Source organism: Arvicola amphibius, chromosome 3, assembly GCF_903992535.2.
Source record: "Arvicola amphibius chromosome 3, mArvAmp1.2, whole genome shotgun sequence".
In the NCBI taxonomy this organism is placed as follows: Eukaryota; Metazoa; Chordata; class Mammalia; order Rodentia; family Cricetidae; genus Arvicola; species Arvicola amphibius.
In genome coordinates, this window is record NC_052049.1 from 38,674,573 (window position 1) to 38,698,296 (window position 23,724).

The window sequence follows — 23,724 nt, forward strand, 5'->3', positions numbered from 1 at the left end:
CTGTGGGTCAGGTTTTTAGCATGCTACTTTAGAGAGTTATTATTTCTAGGGTGAGCAGGTAAGGACAGAGCATCAAAGGACAGAACTATGGGAAAGGGGAGAGGGTGAAAAAATGAAAAAGAAAGAAATGCACTTCTATTAGTTTTAGCCTTTTCCTTTTCACTTACTGTAACCCAGGCCCATGCCTATGGTATGATTTTGACCTCTCCTAATGACACGTGGGAACAACCGTATCCATATATATGTATATATCTTGAATATACATCTTAAAATCCGTTTTTATTAACTTAGTAGTAGTTTGCTCAAAAACATGTTTACACTTCCTTAGAGTTGAACTTATTCCCTAGAAATGAGTATGATCAAGGCTCCAGCAAGTTAAACCAGTCATTCCTGAAACCATTTGTTTATTTCCCGTCCTTTTTACTGCATTGACTAGCTATTTGACGGAATTACCTCAATTGCCTGGAGATTTTGAAATGTGTTAACCCAGCTGTAGGCAGTGAGGAAAATAGAGCCCTTAGTGTTCTCGGCAGAGTTTCTTTCCAAGTTTCTGCCCACAACACAAACCACTTCCTCTCACTTGAAAGAATTCTGCTTTGCTCATTAGTCTCACGGTCCGGGGTTCGGTGTTGACTACCGAGGCGACTCTTGGTCCAAGACCATGAAACAACGCAAAAGAACCGGCCCACCACATGAAAGGAAGGCATTATTGGGACCATCTTCCCTTTTTGAGCAAAGGATGAGGAAAAGAGGAGCGGGGAGGACTAAGGAAGAAGGTGTGAGAAAGCCTCTGGGGTTCTATTCCTTCATGGGAAAGAGGACAGAGAGAGGCAGCCGCAGTCCAAATCAGAACGGGAAAATGGATGATACAAAAAAAAAATGTCCAGTTGACTTGACACTCATCACGGCAACACTGTGTGCACCTGGCACGGAGTTGCTCGCCTGTCAGATCACAGGCAGGCTTCCCCAGTGTTTCCACAGCGCTGAATAAATTGTATTCTCACCCACTGGCCAGGAACTGTTTAGGGGGGAGGCCAGCTCTTGCTGACCACTGTAAGGCTACTGTCCTTTGTCAGGACCATGTGAGTTATTTAAAAGCCAGTGAAGCGAACAGAGCAAGGACATCGCTTCTCGTATTGTCCTCATCCTCAACCTGTGCACTGACCATGCGGAGAGGACCATCCATCATCTGTTTCTCTCGGCTCATTTTTTTCTCTCTCAAAGGGGCGAAGAAGTGCACCTTCCTCCCAATTTCCTGGTGCTGTAGGGGGAGAATGTTTGCTGTGCCCGTTTCTAGATGTTTTTGTTTTCACACGCCACTGAGTCATTCCAAGGAGTCCTGTAAAGAGTGACGTAAGAGCCAGCAGCCTGCCTTCACTTCCAGTCCACGGAAGACTTTGAGGTCAGGCGTGACGTCGATTCAGCACCTTATAATGACGGCACAACAAAGGAATGGATATAGTGTGGGCCTTGAGGGAATGCAGCCCCCAAACACTCTCTGGGGTATTCTCAGCCGTGTGATGCTGGAGTTAGGCCCAGGGCTATCAAGCACACAAGTCTAGAGAATAGGCAGGCTTAGCTTGGCTGGTGGGGGCAGAGCTTGCATTTTAGGAACCTTGTCACCCCCAAGGTACAATGCAGTAAACCGGGCAGTTATAAGGGAAAGTGAGTTCTAGATAAGGGGACTTTTCACGTGAAAAGAAAGACGTGAAAAGAGGATTGGGAGATATGATGAGCAGATGGAGAAGAAGTCCAGTACTGACTAAGCTAGACAGGAACCAGGGAGGAAATACATGATTGGAGAGGGGCTTTAAGTGTGCTATAGCAAAGAAGTTAGATTTTTCTCTGTGTCTGACAACGCCACTCTTAGCAGATTCGAGTGTGGAAACACATGGATGCTCTTCAAGGCAGTCTATGATTTTTATTTTCAAGACATGTAAAACAGCCCTGCCTGTCCTGGAACTAGCTCCGTAGACCAGGCTGGCCTGGAACTCACAGAGATCTGCCTGCCTCTGCCTCCCACGTGTTTGGATTAAAGGTTGCACCACTGCCCAGTCAGAGTTAAGTTTTCAATGAGAAGGATTTGGTTGTAGCACAGAACACAACACAAAGAAGAGACAACCAGAAACTACACGTTTAAGGATGTCTTTCTCTAACTGTGGGATCTGTCGTAAGAAATATATCTCATGGCAAAATGTACATGTGTGCTTCAACGCACATGCAGTGAGGATTTTACAGACTGTTTATCTTGATGCCTTAGATGTGGCTGTGTACACTTCTATTTTCTGTTCACTTTGTATTTTTCTGAGAGTTAAAATGTTAACTACACCTGTTGGAAAAATTATACCTCAGGAATGATTGCTGCAATTCTGGGGAGAAGCGGTGAGTGTGGGAGCTGGGGACGCGCTTGGATGCTACAGAGAAAAACCACAGATCTGAGAAATATGTAGAAAACAAAATTTTTTAATGATATTGATTTGATGGAGGTATATGTGGCTTCCGTGTTTTAATTTGGCATAACAATACTGCATTAGATGAGGCAGGAAAAAAACAAGTTAGCAAAGCAGGACATAGGTTAGTTTGGATCACATGTGGAATATGATTCTTAACTTTTGCATGAATAACTCTGGAACTTACTCGAATCAAGTGAGAATTATGGAAATCGTCTTCATAGTAATGTGAATTTGAGGAATCTCCTTTACAGTAGTGTGAAATACAATTCATTATTGATAGGGGTGGAAACATCAAAAATACCTAGAGATTTGTTTGAAAATACCTAAATACAAAAATACCTAGAGATTTGTTTTCTGTTTGAAAGAGGCGAGGAAGGCAGAAGATATCCATGAAGATAGAGAGGTGTGTTCAGAGAACTTTGAAGATTGTGGGACTTGGGGTAGAATAGCTCTCCTAAAAGTCTGTTGAAGAAGTATTTATTGAGAAACAAATGGAGCGAGAGCTTGCGAGGAAGGCCTGGACGTTGTGTCTGGAGAAGGTAAACGGAGGCTCACTGTAACTGCAGCCTGGGCGTTTGGAAGGAGGTGTACGTGAGAAAGACCCACGGTGAATAGACGAGCAAGAAGTTCTGCAGCCACTGGTCTTGGGAGGGAAGGACGAAGAACTAGAGGAAGGGTTAGCAAGTAGCCTGTGAGTGGGCTTCGCTCCTGTTTCATTTTGTATTGTGTTTTAGGCTAAGGCACAGGAAGAGAAAAAAAGGCAGAGTAAGAAGGAAGATTGGAGATGCAAGGAAGATGGATGGAGCAAGGGCCTGGGAAAATGGGAGGAGAGACAAGAAAGGACACAGATGGGGGATGATGAAGAGAAGCAAGGAGAAGGGCCCAGCAGGAGTATGAGATCACCACGGATGTCAGCAAATGTGATGACTGGATGCTCATGGCTGGATAATAGCCTTCCCATAGCTGAAGCCATTGGCAAAGGAGATGAGCAGACACCGGGTTGAGAAGCCTCCAAGGAGGAATGTTTAGAACGAACAGGAAGGGGGAATGAAAGGGGCAGAGTGAAGCCCAGGTGTCTGTCCCAGTCACTTCATAACTGTGAATGGTCTTTTGTTTTCCTTGGCCCCAGGAGGTCATGATGGACAGGATGGACTGTGGGCACCAAAGAGGCCTGGGCTTTTCCAAGACAGATAAAAACAACACGACAAGGAACTCAGGAGAGACTAGAAGGTAAGGAGAGGTCCAAGAAAGGCTCCTTGGCTGAAAAGACACAGAAATCCTTGAATTAGGGAATTGCTAGGGCAAAACTTATTTGCTACCAGGATGCCTTTATTTACCACTCGATGCAGTCAGGTAGACTGTAATATATGGGGGACGTGTGCGTAGTGTCGTCTAGAAGGAAGGGGGTGTTGGTTTTTTCTCACTTCCCCCACCGTACCAGGAAATACCTGTCAGAACCTGGGTCCTTAGCAGCCTTAGAGCTCCTTATCTGTCTTAGACTTTCCACTCTGGATCCTTTCCACTTGAAAGAGAATTAAATGCTTGTCTTGGTTAAAACAGCATTAAGAAAATAACCTTTTTATCATTCTTTAGGACATGGTCTCAATCTATAGCCCACGATGACTTAGAACTCTAGCCCAGATCAGCTTTGAATTCATACCAATTCCACCTTGGCTTCTCTGAGATTACAGGATAAGTCTTCATACCAGAATTACAATTTCTTAACTTACTTTATTGTGTGTATTTAAGATATACAACTTACTGTGATTTTGTTTTTGCTTCTCCCTCTCCCTATGCCAACCCTGGTGGTGGTGCTAGGAATCAAACCCCAAACCTCACCCACGCATTCTTTCATTGAATCGTACCCACAGTCTAACAAGTTGGTGTTTTGATATAAATATTGAAAATTTCAGAAGTCTTTTTATTCTAGCTCAAGGAAATTGTAGCTAAACTAATATACCGAAAGAACAGGCCACTTTTAGAAACTTCTTGGAAGATAACGTTAGCCTTCTATGACACTTTTGCCTAAGCAAGGAATATATTTGATAGTATACACACAAGCTTTGATCTTTGTAGGAGAGCGCAGGCTGCTTTTGATTTGAGTGGAAAAGAAACAAAAGTCAGGCTTGGATTTCTTCATTAATTTTTTTTTTAATAACAAAGAAAAACAAAACAACATGTCCTTTAAAAAAATACCCTGACACATCACAGTCTTAGTTCAGCTTTTGCAAAAGATGTACTAAAACTAATGACAACATATTCGTAAAACTAAAGACAGCAATCACCCACAGAATGCAACATTTCTGTTGTACGTACCACGACACAGTTTCCCCTGGAGGCTTCAGAAGCTCTACGGTTCAGCATTGAGTGGTTTAACCCTAAGCTCAGTAAATCACTTGTGTAACTTTGTTTTCAAAAGGGACTAAACAGCTGTAGGGTCGGCCAGGTCACCTGTCAGGGTGACATGTGTCTCACACATCGAGTCACATCTATGGGTTCAATTCCACCCCAGATCATTCGGGGGAAAAAAAAAAAGACATTTGCGAGCAAGTGATCTCAAACTATGTTTCCAAACAGCTGCTGTGGTGGCCCAGCTACGAGTCACCGGGGTGAACCACTTGAGTTTAGGACTTAGTTTCCAATCACGCAAACAGAATATTCATTTCAAATCACAACTTCGGCTTGCCAACAAGACCAGTTCCTCCTCATAATGACACACAGTCAGTGTTCATGAAAAGAGAGTCTATAATATAATTGCTGTTGCTATCATAATGGCCCTGTTTTTCTGCAAGTGAGAAGAATAGGCAGTGGGGATAAAAACACCACCAACCAAACTCATAATTAACATGGAACCTAGTTAAACAGCTAAAGAGAGGGACTTCAAGTAACAAGACTTGGCTAATACTGCTCCCTACAATTGCTCTAGGCAACACCAAATAAGAGCAAAAGGCACAACCCCCGGATGCCAGTAACTTTCTTAACAAGCTGTAGTAATTGGTGTCGTGGAGCCAGACTGATGGAACCGAGAGGGGATGACCTCAGGATTTAAGAAGTTGGGGAAAAGAAAAACTTTTTTTTTTTTTTAAAGTAACTCCACATTTTAATTCAGACCATAGTTAGAAGCGTCTGGCTCCAACAGAGAGAAAGAAACGGGTATTGATTTTTGTGGGCTGCTTCTGCTAACTCCAAAGAGATAATTGGTGTTGAACGGCAGCTCTTAGGCTGAATTTTTTATTGAGTTTTCATAATGTTCTTGGTAGATGTTCTTCAAAGTTCCAGTCAGTCTTCTCATCTTGTTTATGTTTTTCTTGCCTAATGATCCTTCAAGAGACATGCTGACGGAAGAATAACGTCTTCTAATAACTTAACTCTTCTCCGTAGGGCTCCCGTGTGGCATCTGTATTTTAGCAAGGACGGCCCTGGACCACGCTAAAGGGAAACAGCAGTGCAGACAGGCATAGGCAGATACCTGCCCTAAGTAAGTGTGGCCTCTACTCAAGCTGCTTAGCTCTGAGTCACTTATACAGTTGAGTCCCTGAACATGTTTCTGTCCCTAATATTTTGTTGCTCCGGGCAACCATCAAGTCCGCATAAAGACTTCTGCCAGCTGGCGAGGGTGCCTAACCACAAGAGCCAGGATTTTCTTTTAACTCTTTGGTGGAAGCTGAAACTAACAAATGGTGTCAAGGATGCCCTCTCAGAGCCACAGTGGGAAGAGCAGAATCCACATTTGACTTGACCTGCCCTTTATTTGTGTCTTAGCTGGATGTAGCTAAAGAGAATAAAAGCAGTAAATCAGAAGCATGCATTTTTGAAAATAATGAAATACCGTGAAAGAGCTAGTCTAGTCATATTCTCAGACGTTATTTCTTCTGACACCCCCATTTTATAGAGGAAGAACAATGGGGTTAAATCACTGAACAGAAGTTAGATAGGGAGATAGTAACGGAGTTGGGATTTTAGTGCTGGTCTCTAAGCCCTGATGCCATTGCTTGTGCTGTGACAATCATAGCCACCATGACAGGTGCTAACTGAGCAATCACTAGTCATATGTGACCACCTCTCTTTCCTAACAGCCAGTAGTCCTCTCTGAAAAGGGACAACATGATGGGCTAGAGAAAGCAATCAGAAACCCTTCCACTGCCTGGTGATGGGTCCTTCACACTCTTTTCGGACAACCTGATCACCAATTTGAGGAATGTTCAAGCCTGGCACTAGTATCATGTTGGCTGAAAACTATCATGGCTTCCTTAGCCTGAATTTGTCTCTGATGCCTCAAAAATATTATGACAATCTATGCACGCCAGTCTGTGACTACCAAAGATTCTCTGTTTTTTTTTTTTTTTTTAATATGTGCAATTATAACACGCCATGCTTTTAGGGGGAGCACCTATATTTTACTCATTTTTCTTTCTTTGAAACTCAGAAAGCAAAAGTAAGCATGCTCTTACTGATTGATTGGTGAGAAACCTTTAATAAGTTGATTAACTCTGGATGTACTAGGACCTTATTCAGATTTAATAATCTTGGAATTTATAATAGTGAAAACCAAAGAATGAAGAGACTCCAGAGCAGTCAAGAAAATGCATTTATAAAATGTATTCACTATATCTTCAGTATGCTAAGGTTTATTTTAAGGGATGAATTAGTCTCAAACCACCTACTTTTATTTTGAGTTAATTTGTTCTATTTTTATGATCAATTCAATAGTTTGGTTATCTTGGTGGTATAATAATAATAATGATGATGATGATGATGATGATGATGATGATGATGAATCACAGGTAAGAAAGATGTTAATAAGGCCAAGCCTGGTGGTGTCAAAAATTGACCATTGAGCAGTGCTACAGTTTGAATGTGTCCTATCCTGAATGTAGGGATGTCAAGTATTGAGAGGAAGGGTTTTGAAATGGTAATGACAACATGACGGTCCATCGCTTGGGAATGGGATAAAGTGATCTGATTAAAGGAATTAAGCAGAGAGAGTGTTTCTCATTGGCCTTTCCACCTCCTCCCATGTTAGGATGCAATAAAAAGCCTTGATCCAAAGCTAGTGCCTTGCACTCAGACTTTCCATCGTCGAGAATTATGTGAAAATAATTTTCCATTCTTTAAGAATTACCCAATCTGTGGTATTTTGTTTTGGTCCCACAAATTGACAGAAACAACAAGGCAGCAATGGATGTACCAGGCTCAGTTTAGGGTGTGTGTGTGTGTGTGTGTTAGAAAGAGAGAGAAAGAGAGAGAGAGGTGTGTGTGTGTGTGTTAGAAAGAGAGAGAAAGAGAGAGAGAGGTGTGTGTGTGTGTGTGTGTGTGTTTAGGAATCTATCCCAAAGTGTGTGCATAATAAGCAATATCCTCTATGGCTGGACCGTTTCCCTACCCATCAATCTTTTTTAGTGGTAGAGGCAAAGACCATCTGCCCAGACCATTCACTCTTAGCCCCCCTCCCAATGAATGACAAGTAGAATGAAAGCAGAGGCTCAGGATGACTAAAGTCATCAGGATGTCACCTTACAGTTCCTGCACTCTTTCAAGAGGTTTAGGACGCCCAGAATAGCTCTGAATGATTTTTAGTATAAAGAATCACATGTGCGTTGAGTAAACTCAGCATTTGGGAGACTGAAGCAGGAAGATCACCATGGGTCCTAGGCAAGCCTAGGCCACATAGTGAGTACCAGGATAGTGTGGGCTTCAGGGAGAAAGACCCTTTCTCAAAATATCTATGATCCTTGGTTTTCTACACTTGATGTGTGGAACACTTTCTCGTTATTGGGGCGCAGGCCATCTGGGCACTGAGGTAAGCCAATGTTATACTTGATACTGGAATCCAGAACTTCACCAATTTTCACCCACGTGTATTAGCAAGGATTACAAGGTTTAACACGTTCTCAGAAGTATTCTCCATCCACTCAGTAGAATCCTACAATAAAGAGTCGCTACACATCTGCCTTGTTTCAGAACCTTTATTATATTGGTAAGATAATAACATAGAAAATCCCTTTGTATTGGGATGTTGGTGTCACCTTTAAACTAGCCTGACCCTCTAATATGTCTTCCTTCACTCTCTGGATTTGCTTTCTAAATCTCAGGGGGGAAGGTTACTGATCAACAGACAAGTTTGTGGACCAGTCATTTCAGTGCCCAGCACAACATTTATTTGCCAGCTAATTACACTAGGAAAGGAAGTCATTTCTTTGATGCCAGACATAGTGTACCTCTGTGTTTCTCATATTTTAATGAGAATATTATCTTTTTTTTTTACAAACTACAGTCTTCTTCGTTTCCATTTCCCCTTCCTCTCATTTAACCATATCCAAGCCCTTCACCCCACCTCCTCTGCTAGATCGTCAGGGTTTGGCTTCAGATCTCCCATGCAGAGGTTGTTACTGGTCTCAGGTGCCATTTGATGTTTATGTACAAACAGAGCTGGTGGGTGGTGGCGGCTCTGCTAACTTTCCCAAGAGAATCTGTCACATGCCCAAGTCCGCTCTTCTTTGAAGGCTGGATGTGAGAAGACCACAGGGCTTTGCTTTGCACAAAGGATTTGAAACCTGCAGGTGTGACTGCCCAAAATAACAACAATACTTTGAACTTTTACAGACCCTTTCATCCAATGATTCCAAAACAGTTCCCCTTATTAAATCCTTAAGAAGCTGATAGGCAAAGTAACCCAAGATACACAGATGAAGGTCTGCTATGGGAACTGGAATGGTGTGTTGCAAGCGCCCACACGAGTGTGTGTGTGGGGGGGAGCCCAGGGCACTACATTGTTTGTGTAGACAGGACACGTCTCAGCTGTGATATTTCATTTCCAAAGCTCCAAGAAAAGTCACCCAGTTTCCTCTTTCGTTTTGCTGAACTCTAGAGTTATCATTTCCACATACATTTGTGTCCAGAACTTAGTATAGTTTTGCTCTTAATTTAACTAGGCATTAGCTTCCACGACTTGTTCTAATGTAAAGGAAATCATAGGAAAAAGAATATAGACATGGATTCTGGCTGTGGTGATGATAAATAACTGCTTGATGTGTGTGTGGTGTGGTGCATCTTCATGTATATACTCCCATGGGTGTGTGCATTTATTTATATGCTGGTGTGCATGGTTATGTGTTCCTGGGCCTCCAGAGGGAAGACATAGATATCTAGTGTCTTCTTCATCATTCTCCACATTGGTTTTCTGCTTGTTTGTTTGTCTTTTAGGACAGGGTTTCCCTATGTACCTCCCGATCTCCTGGTATTTGCTTTGTAGATCAGCCTGGCCTCAACCCCTGTCTCCCAAGTGCCGAGATTTTAGGCATGAGTACCATGCCTGCCTCCACCTTGGTTTTTGAGACAGTGTTGCTCACTAAACCTGGAGCTTGTCAATGTGAGTACACTGGCTGGCCAACAAACTTTAGGGAATCCTCTGGTCTCCACCTTCTTGGTGTTGGGTTACAGCCATGGGCCACAATGCCCAGCCTTTACATGGCTGCTGCTGGGGGACCAAACCCCAGGTCTCCTTGCTTGTGTGGAAACTACTTTACTTATGGAGCTATCCCCTCCCACTCTTGAGTTGGTTCTGAATGATGAACAGTGTGCATCATCATGCAAATCTACTGAATTCTTCTGGGATTCTTAGCATTCAAACTTCTAGCTCTATATTCTATTTCTTTTTTTTTTAAATTATACTTTTAGTAATTTTCTGTTTTTCTCCCTTGGCTTCTCTTGCTCTGTTCTCTCCTGTACATTCCCATGAGCTAGGAATATACACAGCTAATATTACGAATATTTATTTATACACATAACTAATATTCAGTGCATTAAGTGGAGTGCATGTTCATGTTGTAAGATAAATAGTTACGAATGAAATGTGTCTGGGCCATGTTTATCAGACGTTGGTTTTGTGTTGCTTGTTCCTTTTATATTAGTTGCAAAAACTCTTTTTTTTTTGCGCCATTTCACTCGTTTCTTTGATGCCTTTCTTTGGCCAGCTGCTGAGCTTACTGCGACTGTCCACTGACACCATTTTAAAAGTTATATAAACGCAATGCAAACAAAATGCCCAGCACTTTCACACTGTTTCGAAGTCAAGCGTGTTTCTGAGGGATCTGATTTGTGGCAGATGGAGGAAAGCCTTCTGTGGGGGAGGGCTGTTGAGGAGTCCTAATTGCTTGCACATGAAAATGTAGTGACTAAGAGTGTGTGCACAATTAGGAATTTAAACATGTAGAAAGAACTGGCCAAACAAAGTGGCAGGCATATTTTTTAAAAAAAAAAAATTTTTTTTGTAGGCACAGCTATTCTCCTAGGAACCCAGACAATAAGGGAGACGTTAGTAAAGGAAAATGACTTTACTGCTGTCTTCGCCTCACCTTTCCCTAAGGTGGCCTTCCAACTCTTAAGATAGTCCATCTGCTTTTAGACGTCATTGGAGCAAGTGTCCTAGCACATCCAAGGGCAATGTATTCTTTAGGATTGCTCTTCTTTGCTCCTACTATGCCCCAGATATGAAGCTTGGTGCTTCCTCGTCTCCTTCAACCCTTGCTTGACATTCCGGAACCCATCTGCTCTGACCTTCAAATTACAGATGAGAAACAATGGCCGGAGCAAAATTCCCCAAAGTCAAATGGTTAGCAGGGGCACAGCCGGGGTTCCCTGAGGCTGAACCACTCATCTTAACACCTCTCCTAAGAAGACATATACATCTTTAGAAATGAATCCCAATACCGATTGTACTTTCAGTCTGTGTTAATTGTGCTTTCTATGCGCTGGGTACCGCGGTGTGGTGATACCAGTGAGTAGGCCAGAGCTAGTCATTTCTGGGGACAGTCTGGGTACTGTTGAGTGTGATGAGAAAAGCATGACTGGTCCCAGGTTAGAGCAATGACTGCGCCTAGGGAGTGGGAAGTCTGGACTGGGACTGAGGTTGAGATGACGGACTGCCCGCCACAGGGTGGGACTTGCTGTAGCTGCATGGTTTTGTTGGGGTGAGAAATGTGGCGTCTAAGTGAATGCATACAGTGGGAAGTAGGTACCAGGGGCTCTGTAGGAAGCATCTGGGAGGATGCTCAAGTTCTTCCAGTCTGTTGTTGGGCACTGTGTTTCACTAGAGTTGACATTTTAAGTGACTAAGTTATGTAGCACTATATAGTTTGCTTCCACTGGTCAAAGGGAATGCAGTCCCTCCTATCCCACCAATGGACCAAAATGCCTTTTTCTAGATGATGTATCTTGGATATCAAATAGCCCCAGAAGACTATATGCTAAATCTTAGGTTCATATCTAGAATCCGTTATAGATGGGGCTTAGTGGAAGGAAGTTATATCACTGGGGCTATTCCACTGAAAAAGATATGAGATCCTGTCCTTTCTGTTTCCCATAGTTGATTATGTTGAGGAGCCCTTCTCTTCCACGTGCTCCAATAATTATATACTGTGACGCTGCTATAGGATCAAATCTACAGAGTGAAGTACCATGGAATGAAATCTCTGAAACTGAATAAAAACAAACAAAAATAACCAACCTGTACTACTGTTAAGGGATTAGCTCATGTATTTTGTTTCAGCAATGGAAATTTAATACACTGGATAACCTCAAATTGTCCTTTGGATTCTTTCTTTTTGGGAAACTTATAGCTGTCTGAATATATATGAGGCTGCCTCCAAAAGCTCTTAGATGAGTGCCAGTGTGTGCATATTCATGCCTACAAACTCAAAAGAACAGCCTTTCAGATGAACTTTAGAACATAACTCATTCATATCCCAGGAGTCACTTAAATGATATACTCTGAAAATGGAGGGGGTTGTGAATAATGTAATTCCCCCTCTATTTTCTTATATCTCTTATTGAGAATTTAAATGAGAACAACTTATTAAACCACCACCTACTTAGATTGTTATTGAACAGAGATCATAAGGATACACTTCATTCCTTGCTTTGGTTCCTACACTTGAAAGTAAGCAAAGGGCACAGACATCAACACACGACATTCAACTAAAGTACAAATGAGGCACCAATAATTGTAGGGAAGGCTAGGGATGGAGATGGGTTTCAGAGCATGTGATGAACAGGTACAGGGCAGTATGTTCAATTCTCAGCACTACAAGAGAAAAGAAAGGGAGGAACAAGGAAAGATGCAATGTAGGATTCTTGTCTGGATGTTGTGAATATGTTTTACTACCATTGGTTAATAAAGAAGCTACTTTGGGCTATGGCAGGCCTATAGTATAGAGCAAGGCAGGAAAACTAATCTGAATGCAGAGAAAAAAGAAGGCAGAGCAAGGCAGATGCCATGTAGTAGCTGAAAGAGACAGATGCCAGAACCTTGCCGGTAAGCCACAGCCTCATGGAGAAACATAGAGGAATAAAAAATGGGTTAATTTAAGATGTATGTGCTAGGAATTTGTCTGAATCATTGGCCAAACAATACTGTGATCAATATAGTTTCTGTGTGATTATTTGGGTCTGGGTGGCTGGAAACCAGCATGCAGTCTTCTTTTACAAAGATGGAAAGAAATATAGTTCTATTTCTATATAACCAATTTTGCCAAATAGCCACGAGTTAGCAGCCAGTGACTTCATACTACGGTGAGTTCCATTCTCACTCCCTTCTACTTTCTTCTGTAGTTGCTTTGAAAATATTCCTTCTTTATTGCTCTCATATTTCTTTCTAAGGCCCCAAATCTGTGTGCCATTTCTCCAACTTATTTCTACTCTCTCAGATGAACACTGTAGATAGGATCTTATCTCTCTAGGAAAAGACTTCACCCTATCCCATTTTGTCCTCCTTCTTTCTCTTCCCTCCTTCCTGACTCATTATTCATTCATTCCTAAGCCCTCTTTTTTTTAAAAAAATAATTAATGTTCGCTGTCACTCAGTGGAACATATTTTGGCTTTTTAGGTTCTCAAAAATTCCTGGGCAGTGTCTCTAAGGCCCAGGAGAGGTATTTTATGCCTGGGTGAGTACCTAGAGCTTAAGCAATCTTTCACAGACCAGGGACTGAATGAATAAAACAGTAAACCCAGGAAGACACTCAGAGATGAAACTTTCCACATGGTAATATGAAAATTACAGAGATCTGCCCAGGGAAAGATGCCTTTAACCAGCACGCTTTCTTACCCACATACGAGGCAGTGTGTTGGAAATACTTACCTTGAGCTGCCCCTGCTGAAACACAAACTCCAGAAAGAAAAAAAAAAGACAGTCTGAAAAGAGCACTGGATGCCTGGGCATCAGAAATATCTGAAGGGAGGGTCCTTGAGGGATGGAGAGCTGGGGAAATGTCTAGAAAAGTGGTACCCGAGAGAACAATGGATGTGAAGGTCTCCACATGGGCTTTTGAGGAGAGAAAAGATACAGATCCCAACCCCGATGAGTGGAGATGGTGCTGTTCTTTCTAAGGCTTAAAAAGGTGAGTGTTTCCAGAAGCTGCAAGCAAGGAAACCCAAACACTGCTCCAGGACTCCTTGGAAATGCTCATGTCACCTTTCCTTTGTAGCCCGTTTTCTTACTGATAAAGATGCACTAGCAATAGAGTCAACCTTCTTAGATTATTACAGTGTTGTTTTGCTTGAGACCGGGTCTTGACTCTGTAACTCTAGCTGGCCTGTAAGTCAGTATGTAGACCAGGCTAACTTTGAACTCAGAGGACCCACCTGCTTCTGCCTCTCAAGGACTGGTATTCAATCACACAAATACAGCATTTAACTGGCTAATGTTAACATTTCTTAATATTGGTATTAATTATATATCTGAGTCATTTTTAAAGCAATTCTTGGGAGAGTACAAGTGGGGACCCTGGATGAGCTCTCCGTCTATTGAGGGCTAGTAACTCAGGGTCACATCTAAACAGTATGGTCTGGGGAATTAGCTCCAGAGGAATCTTAAATCTTTTGTCCCCCACAGCCTTTGCATTTTCCAGTGTGCCTAGAACAGATCTTAATTCTCAAGCGGGTGGGAAGCATGTCGTAGTGCATGCAAGGAGTGGCCAAAGAATGCAGCTTTTGTTACCACCCCCCCCCACACACACACCTTTGGATTTTTGAAAAGGAATCTTGGAACTGTGTTTGCAGAGAAAAAGAATACAGCGACTAAACATAATATTTCCAAAACTCACTCCTACCTCATACACAAACATGCATAGGACGCCTTATTCTTTTCTCAGACTGGAGGAAGCTGGGCTAATTAAAATCTTGTATATATTTCAAGAGATATCAGAGATGACGACCCTGAGGATGACGAACGGGATGACGAAGATGTTAGATAACAATGTTACCTTGTATTTCTTTTCTCTGATCCCCAAGCACTTCCCACATTATCTTATGCATTCTAGGTTGCACTGTTGTGTGTGTGTGTTTGTGTGTGTGTGTGTGTGTGTGTGTGTGTATGGGAGGGGTGCCATTCTATGTATATTCCAGAAAGACAAGAATTGCCAACTATTTATCAGCAATCCAGTGATAAGACTGTACCCGGGCAATTCTCTCAACCACTTTATTCAATACCCTCCTAGTCTGTGTTTGGAGCATCAAATGTTCCATCTGCGATCCTTTGTTGGTAGTAAGACTAAGATATTGAGTCCTATCTCAAGGATTGATTCAGCAGTACCTAGGAATCAGTTCTGCCGTTTGTTTGCAAATATCCCATTGGGATTCCTTGTTGCAAGCCCAGGAGGAGGGAGGGGCGGACTTCTGACTCTTTTAAAGCACTCTGATAGGAAGAGAGGTAGGCATTGGTAACAGGTAAGTTTCTGGCTACATGGTAGCTTTTCCCATCAACTGAAAAATAACATGGTCTTGCTATGGGCTCAATAACCAGCAGAGGGCTTCCATCTACAGGAAAGAGAATTTTGCACATATCATGAAATCCATTCTGTTTATACAGAGCTCCAATAAAGTTGTGCTAATCTACCTTTGGAACCTCACATTTACCTACAACCATACACTTTTAACTTGAGCAATCCTTTTTGGGTCCCTAGGCCCTGGTCATGCTTCCTTCTCTCATTCTTACTGGTTTCCGGTAATCTTTGCCTAACTCCAAGGAGAACACTGTATTCTTTTCTGTTTTGTTGTTGTCATTGCCTTTTTGAAAAAAAAAATTTCCTTCTTTCCTTTTCTTTTTTCTTTTCTAAGACAGTCTCACTGGCTTGTAACTCACTATGTAGCCGATTCTGACTAAAACCTCAAAGGAATCTGCCTTGTGTCCTTCCAATCCTTTCTGTCCCCTTTTACCATGCGCTACCATGCCCAGCTCACCATCATCTTTTCTCTTGGGCAATGCTAATTCATGATCAGGCCCAGGGGCTCAGGCATGCTAATTAAATGCTTAGCCCAGGAGACACCCCGTCCCTAGCCCGGAGTTACCCAGGTAGAACTGTTGGCATCTCACGGCCTCTCTCATTCTCTTTTCCTTCCTAGACTACAAATGCCTTGAAACTGGCGGTCAGATTTCCCTCACTGTTTCCCGTGATTCATCGTGGAAGAGGAAAAAAATGCCCGCTGACTAGATGATCAGTACCACCATCCTAAGAATACACCCTGGATGTGAAGCAGTATGTTCATCAGGCACTTAGAATTAACTGGAGAAATGACAAAGGCTTAAGGAATTTAAGTAAATTGATGGGAATTAAGTACCTAGGAAGGGGAAAGGTGGCTTCGGATCCTCGACCCCAGTGACTGGACTTGAGCTTAGGTTTTATCAACTAGATGAATCTTAAACATCATCCTGTCCTTTCAACTAAAGTTGTGACAAAGGGTCCAGATCTGATTCAGGCTGTACACCATTGAGCTGATTACAGTTTGCCATTCATCTTTGCTGTTTGAAAGTCAAAGTACAAGTTTGACTAATTCCTTGGGTGAAAAGCAAATGCTGTTTTCTGTTGTGGCATTTTTTTAAAAAAAAATATTAATAGGTATAACCCGACCATCCAAATAAAGCATGAGAAGGCAGCACAAGCTATAAACCAAGTGAGATGTAAAGAAAGCAAAGAGCCTTTTATTGCTCTAATAAGATCAGCTAAGAAAATAGTCATATGTACATGCAGTCAAACAATCTGTTCATTTTCCCCAGAGAAGTCTTTTCATTGGTGAGGAGGGGAGTGTTCACAAAAGTTAAGTTCTTCAACTTAAAAAAAAAAAATAGTCAGACTACCTAGGCATCATTATATGAATCAAATACAAACGCAAAGGCCTGCAAACAATCCCAATGCAATCATGCACACATGAAATCTTCATTAATTTTTCACCACGCCTAAGACATCAGCGGCATTACACACACCCCCGGAAACAGCTCACTAGTGCTCCTTCCTAGCGATTGGTGCTTTGCCACTAGACTTTCTCTTTTTAAAGGAGAGTTAAAAGGCGATGCAACGCAGCTGGGGATGAGGGGTGGGGTTTCTCTGACAACGGCTGGCTCCTCTGGGGTCCTCACACACGGAAGTAACGCACATTTCATGTCATTGTCTCCCCAGGACCCATGCACTTCTCCCATATAGATCTCTCTCCTCTCTTTAAGAAAGTCCCCCATATATATCTCAGAAAAATGTACATCTATTTTCCTTTTTATTATATAGATATAAAATATCATGTAATATATATTAACAATATAATATTCACTTTTTCGTGCACATACATGGGACAACAAACTGTAAAAGAAGATCTAGACGATTACTAGTATCATTATCAGCAAAAATTATTGGTTCCTTTTCTTTAGCAAGCTGAAAGCATTTAAACAAGTAGTCCCCATCCTAACAGAGACCACTGTACTGTTAAATTCCTTGGTTAGTTGAGTTTCTACCTTATCGTGTGGACAGCACTTTTGCTTCGGGCTTGAGAGCAATGGCTACAGAAGATTAAGTTTCTTCTCATGACGTTTTGATTAGTTACTATTTGGATACTTTACTTTTTAGTCCTCTCCTTCCTGGTTGACAAATTGCATTAAGAACAAACATTCTTTTTTTTTTTTTTTTTTTTTTTTTTTTTTTTTTTTTTTTTTTTTTTTTTTTTTTAAATGGAACTGAGGCTATGCAGGTTAAAACAATTCGAAGTGGAGTGGTCAGTATTTCTTTCTGGACCAGAACTGTGTGACCGCCACTTTACGCTTGTCCCTTTTCTGTCACCTCTACAGGCATGGAGGAGGCAGCCTTACTGCTTGTGTTGCTTTGATAGAAGACCATAGGGAGGAAATCAAAAGCCCTTTGTTTTAGGCTGGCTGTCTTCCCACCTCTATGATGGATGCTAGATATAATTCAAATAGTCCTAACTATGAGGACATTTTCAGTGAGAAACTAGGCCAAGATATTTCTTAAGTTGTTGAGCAAATAATCGAAGGCTGCCCCTGTTACCCAGAAATCAACATTCTTTCACATTTCATGTGGTTACTTTAAAGCCCGCATTTCTCTAAACCTAAGGCTGCTTAATCTAATGTGTTATTTTATGGGTACAGGTGAGGGTTCAGGACCTTGGACTCTGAGAAAGAACAAAACTTTATTCTCAACTCAGGTATAGAGTAGCGTTTTTCTCTTAGCGGCTTCAGTTTTTCTCATCTCTTCAATAAAAATACATATAAGTAGATTTTCTCTGAATTTCATTTCTGCATGAAAATGCGCAACTGAAGACAAATAAGTAAAGAGAATGAAAATAACAAAATTAAGAAACACCATGAAAGGGATATTGAGAATGACAAGGTTTTGTGAGGCGCTGCAGAATACATTTTAAACAATGTTTTGAACAATTTGAAACATTGTTTAAAAATGTAACAAAGGCTCAAAAGCACTGATTGCGCCCTCATCATAATGGCTTTACTCCAAAAAACAGTTTATGCTTGGTACCCACACTGGCAGGGCTTGGGCATTTCTGCCTCTCTGCTGCCCTCTACTGACCCATCATCCTCTTAGCTTCTGGCTTAAGTCACTGGCTTAGGACCTTTGCTGCTCAGTGATAAAGTACTGAACTATGTGGTCTTTACGACATAAAAACATAGTCATCACTGAGGCATACGGAGCGAGAAAAGACAAAAGGCCATTGCAGTCCTCTGCAACCTCCACTCTCCCAGGTGAAAAACAGCTGGGAAGCATGGGACAGGACTGTCCAAAGAAATACTTGGTGAGCTACTTACAACCTAGTGACCCAACTTCACCCTTTATATAACTTAGCAGTTTGCATTCTTGCAACATTTTCCGAGTGCCAGGTACTCATATCTCCGTTCTCTAAATAGAAAACGAAGTTAAAGACAGTCGGGGCTCATACTCAGGCTGCAAGCATTGCACCCTTTGTGGTGTGCCACACTGAAGGACAGCACAGTCTGCTGGCAAAAGTTGCTTTTGTAAATGTCCTTCTAGATGCTTTCCCTGTAAAGCCTGTCATATTATATACGGTGCATCTGCCCCTTCTAAATGGAGATGATGCCTGGGAGGTGACTACAAAGGTTTGACTATGATGATATAAATTAATTTTTTTCTTAGACGTTAATGCTTAACAAATAGAACGACATGGGGGGTTAAAAATTCTACCAGAGAAATCCTTAGAAGGTATAGCATGGCAGACATGGCCACCTGAGTTTCTTCGGCCTTTTGTATTTGAACAGTCAGTTTGTGGAAGACTTTCCGTTGAGGAGCTATAAATCAAAAGTTCTTAGACTTTGACGAAAAACCCACTTCACAAGTCACTACAGTCCAGGATCTGTAGCGGCAACGAGGACAAAGGGCACAGAGCTGGGGCAACAACAAGGCCATGTCCTGCACCATTTAGGCAGCGTTGGGAAATATTTACCCATTTTGCTTTGAGCACTCTGTAAGCTTGTCTTTCTCCCTCTTTCCCCTTTATTCCTTCTTTCCACTGCTCCTCACTGGCAACTGAGTAGGTAAGGTGGTCCTAAAGTTTAGATTGAAATCCTCAGCCCCAGTGTGACAGCAGCTGAAGGCAAGGCTTTTGGGAGAGAATCAGATCACAAGGATAGAGCCTCATGAATGGGAAAAGGGCCTTTATTAAGGGCCCTAGCCATTTGGTCCTTTCTACCTTGTGCAAATATTAAGAAGACAGTCTTCTGCAGCCAGGATGATGGTCATCAGCAGAACTCAATCCTGATGACATTCTGATCTCAGAGTTTCATCTCCAAGATGGTGAAAAATAAATTATATGATTTATACACGAACAATCTCATGTGTGGTACTTGGTAAAACATCCTGACTAGACATACTCAGTTCTGTGTTCAGGGTGGACCCTAGAAACAAACCTTGAAAAAGGAATACCAAGTTCTGAGTTGTTAACAAATTTGACTCATATCTATAGTGTGTAAAGTGACCACTATACAGGTGAGGGTATTGAACCAGACAAAAGGGACAAAGTCTGCTTGGAGCCACACAACTCTTATAATGAGATGTAACTGTGCTCTGGAGAGGTAAAATACCCACACTGCACAATTCTAGGGGCGCAAGGGTGTAGGCTCTGCATACAGCAGTATTCTTAGCTGTCATAAACCTGAGAGTGCCCAGGCTTCAGTGTTCCTCCAAACTTTAAACAAAATTTCTAAGAAAACTGATCTGAAAGTGTTCTCCCTCACTTTTTTTTTTTTTTAAAAAAAAATACTTTTCTACCTCTCTCAGGACTTCAGTGGAAGGATTACTAGGTCCTCACAGTTGGCAGGTAAGCCCTGAGGGAAGGGATGTATACATGCCATCTCTTATGGGTATCTCAAGTCTCCGAGGGTCAAGCACCAAAACCTCAACACCATTATCATTATTGCTCTTATTATCATCAGCTTTTAGGTTGAAGCACTTGCTTTTTCTAGAATTACTGATAAACTAGAACCCCTCCATTGCTCTCATCCCCTGTGCCCTCCTCGACTTGCAAAGCTTGGGAAATAAATGGGACTCCTATTCTTCAGTCTGGTGATTTCCTATCGTGCTCAGTAACAGCTCAGCTTCTCCAAGGAGTTAAAGACAGCTAATTAGTTTCCCATTCTAGCTGCTTTTGTATGCCTCCGGTCACAAACTACTGGGTCCAAGTGAGGCCTCATCCACTGTAATTGCCTAACTCCGGGAGCTTATAACTGACTCCCTCTCCTGGGGTCAGTGTGATGTAAAAGTCGCACAGAGATCCCGTGAGATCCTTCACTTGTTGTGACAAGTTCCGTGACCTTGAGTAGAATCACTCTCCTAGGGATCTGGTGTGGGCACCACCAAAGTGGGGGCCGGGGAGGGCGCACTGATTTCCGAGAAACCAACAATTTCTTGTTGGGCACAGATCATTCCACTGGTACCCTAAACTGTTCTTTTGGGAAGATGTCACTTTAGTTACAAGGTAGTCACATGTACCTTCAAAACAAAACAGCATCAAAGACCAAATATTCTGCCCTAACCCCAACTATTGACCTTGCCTGTTATGCAAGGGGTAGGGGGAGGACGGCACCTTTCCTGAGGGGTGTACTGAGTGCCTGAGCAGGGTCCTCAGGCTCCATGGAGTTTTGCTCGCTAGTAACACCACGAATGTGCTCATGAAATATGCCTGTCAGCCAGGCGGTGGTAGTGCATGCCTTTTGTCCCAACACTTGGGGAAGGCAGAGGCAGGTGGATCTCTGTGAGTACTAGGCCAGCCTGATGAGTTCTAGGACAGCCTGAGATACACAGAGAAACCCTGTTTTGAAAAACAAAAACAAACAACCAAAAAACAAAATATGCCTGTCCACCCCTCACCATCCTCAGGAAGTTGCATAGAAGAGAAGGACCTATTCCATACTGATATCTTTGTTTAGGCTCAGTTATACTAAATCTAAGTGTCTAAAGAAACAGTCTGTTACACAGAGAATTAATTTTGGTAGGTAGGAAGTTTTCCTATTCGTCTCTTGATTGGATCAGAAGTCAAAGCGGGAGAACCATGCACAGTCTAAAACCTTTGAGGCAGGATCAGGAAAGAACCAAGGAAGAGAGAACTGAAAACGTGATAGTTATTAAAATGTCATCCCCACTTGATGGAATGTTCAAGAATGAAAACAACATTAACAACTAAACCAGAATCAACTGGGATGTAGTGGTGATAGAAAAAGCCAGCACACTGGTCAAGACAGAGTCGATTTTACACAAGGCAGGGTCCCTGAAAATCACATAAGGGCCTCCTGCTCATATTATGGATCGAGGCTTAGAGAAGATACTTGAACCAAAAAATTGGTCTAGTTTGGAGAATATGCTAATTTTCTTCTGGTAATAATTTTAGAAATCATGGGTTTTCTTTTCCAGGCAATTATTTTAATGAATCAATTGGGGTTTTAAGAAACAATTAAATGAGCTCAATTTGGTCTCAAATTCAGCAAAATGAGATCATTCGTTCTGGATTTGGTTCAGTTGAGGTCAAGTCTCCTGTCTAAAACAGAATAATAGAATCGGGGTAGTTTTCTTTTATGTCCTGTACTTCCTTTGTATTGTCTTTCCCAAACTTCTTTTGGTCCTTTTCTGGTGTGTGTGTGTGTTAGTGTAAATATGCATGTGTATGTAGATGTATCTGGAGCAGAAGTCAATGCTGCTTTCTCCTAATCATTCTCCAGCTGATATTTTTAGATAGGATCTCTCTCCCTGGGACCCAGGGCTTCCTGATTCTGCCAGGCTCGTTGGCCAGTGAGCCCAAATGTCCTCCTAGCTCCCTGCCCCAGCACTGGGATTGCACGTGTCCACGCCATGTCCAGAATTTATGCAAATGTTGGAGTCCTCCTGCTTATGTGACAAGTACTTCATGAACTCAGCCATTTCCTGAGTCCTGGGTCCAATTTCTATTAAACTATATATATATATATACATATATATATATATACATATACGTATATATATATGTATATGTTCTCTGAGTTCCAATGAGAACTGATGGAATAGTAATAATTTCCCTCGTATATAAAACTGAGCATTAAATAATCAGGGATGTATCCTTTTACATTTTTAAACATTTATTTATATTTGTGTGTGTATGTATGTTGCTGTATTTGTGCCATGCAACATGTGGAGGTAAGAAAGCCACTTGTGAGAGTTGGCTCTATTTCTCCCATATCATACTGGGGGTTGAGCTCAGGTTGTCAGGTTTAGAAACAATCACCTTTCCCTTGCCAACCCCTAATGTTTTATTATCTTTTTTTCTGCTTTTTTTTCTTTTTAAAACAATTCTTACTATGTTGCTTGGGATAACCTCAAACTTGCTATGTAGTGGCCCAGGCTAGTCTTGAACTCACAATCCTCTTCCCTTAGTTGCACCCTGTGAGGATTGCAGGCATGTGCCACTATGCCTGGCTTTACGTTTTCCCTTTAAATGGGCTATGTTGCTAGAAATTCAGATCACACCAATTAGCTAACACAGCAACAAAGGTAATCTTTATACAAGTAGCACAACCCCTCCAGACAGAAGTGTCTACGGTGATGCTAAACCAGGCCCAAGCAACGACACCTTTATAAAAACATGGTACATCAGGAAATACTTTCCAAGAAATAGCACAAATGCAAACATATGAGACAGCAATTCTCAACCTGTGGGTTGTGAGCCACAGGATGGGGGTGTCAAATGACTCTTTCACAGCGCTCCCACATCAGACATCCCGCATATCAGATATTTATATTACCATTAATAACAGTAGCAAAATTACAGTTAGGAAGTAACAACAAAAACAATTGTATGGTTGGGGGTCACCACAACTTGAGGGTCTGTATTAAACGGTCACAACATTAGGAAGGTTGAGAGCCACATTGTGAGGCCAGGGACAACAAGGAAAGAGAGAAAAGGAAAACTTCATTTCTCCAAAAGTTTAGAATCGCGGCATAACACAGGCGTTTAGGAGAAGGCATGGAGCTAAGGTTCCACGAACAGCATTTCTTCCCAAAGGAGACAAAGAAGGTCCCACTTGTCTCTTACCTGTGATGGTGGCTTTGTTGATGGATGGTTGATTGCACATGGGTGATCGTCTAACAAAGAAGGAACACATGAAACAGTAAGCGTGTGGTGCTTTTTGACTTCAGTACCTTGAGTTGCTTTGAATGAGTCATTCTATTCTAAAGAATTATTTTAAAGTTATAACACGACCATAAATACTTCATTGAGTTTAACCCAGAAAGTTTTTAGATGCTCTTTCCCCGTGGCTCAGACAATGGATGGGGAAAGAGAGAAAGAAAGGAAAACGCCAGCTTGAATCTTGTGGTTGGGCCCTGGGGGAGATCAAGCAGACAGGAACATCGCAGGGATGTGTCTGGAGAGGGCATTCTTATTGGCTGACTGTATTCACATATTCCATTAAGCTAGGGTATGCAGAGCAAAACAGACTTCCTG

At 42.0% G+C, this 23,724-nt stretch overlaps 1 protein-coding gene across 6 annotated transcripts in view; it reads right to left on the reverse strand.

Annotated features, from left to right (window-relative positions):
• The window catches only part of Pde4d (phosphodiesterase 4D), a 683,624-nt gene that overhangs the window by 150,991 nt on the left and 508,909 nt on the right, over window positions 1-23,724 (reverse strand). For all 6 annotated transcript variants that reach the window (XM_038322667.2, XM_038322669.2, XM_038322668.2 and 3 more), the window contains exon 5: window positions 23,314-23,363. In XM_038322667.2, coding sequence (XP_038178595.1) covers window positions 23,314-23,363 — 50 coding nt within the window. The remainder of the gene's footprint in view (window positions 1-23,313; window positions 23,364-23,724) is intronic.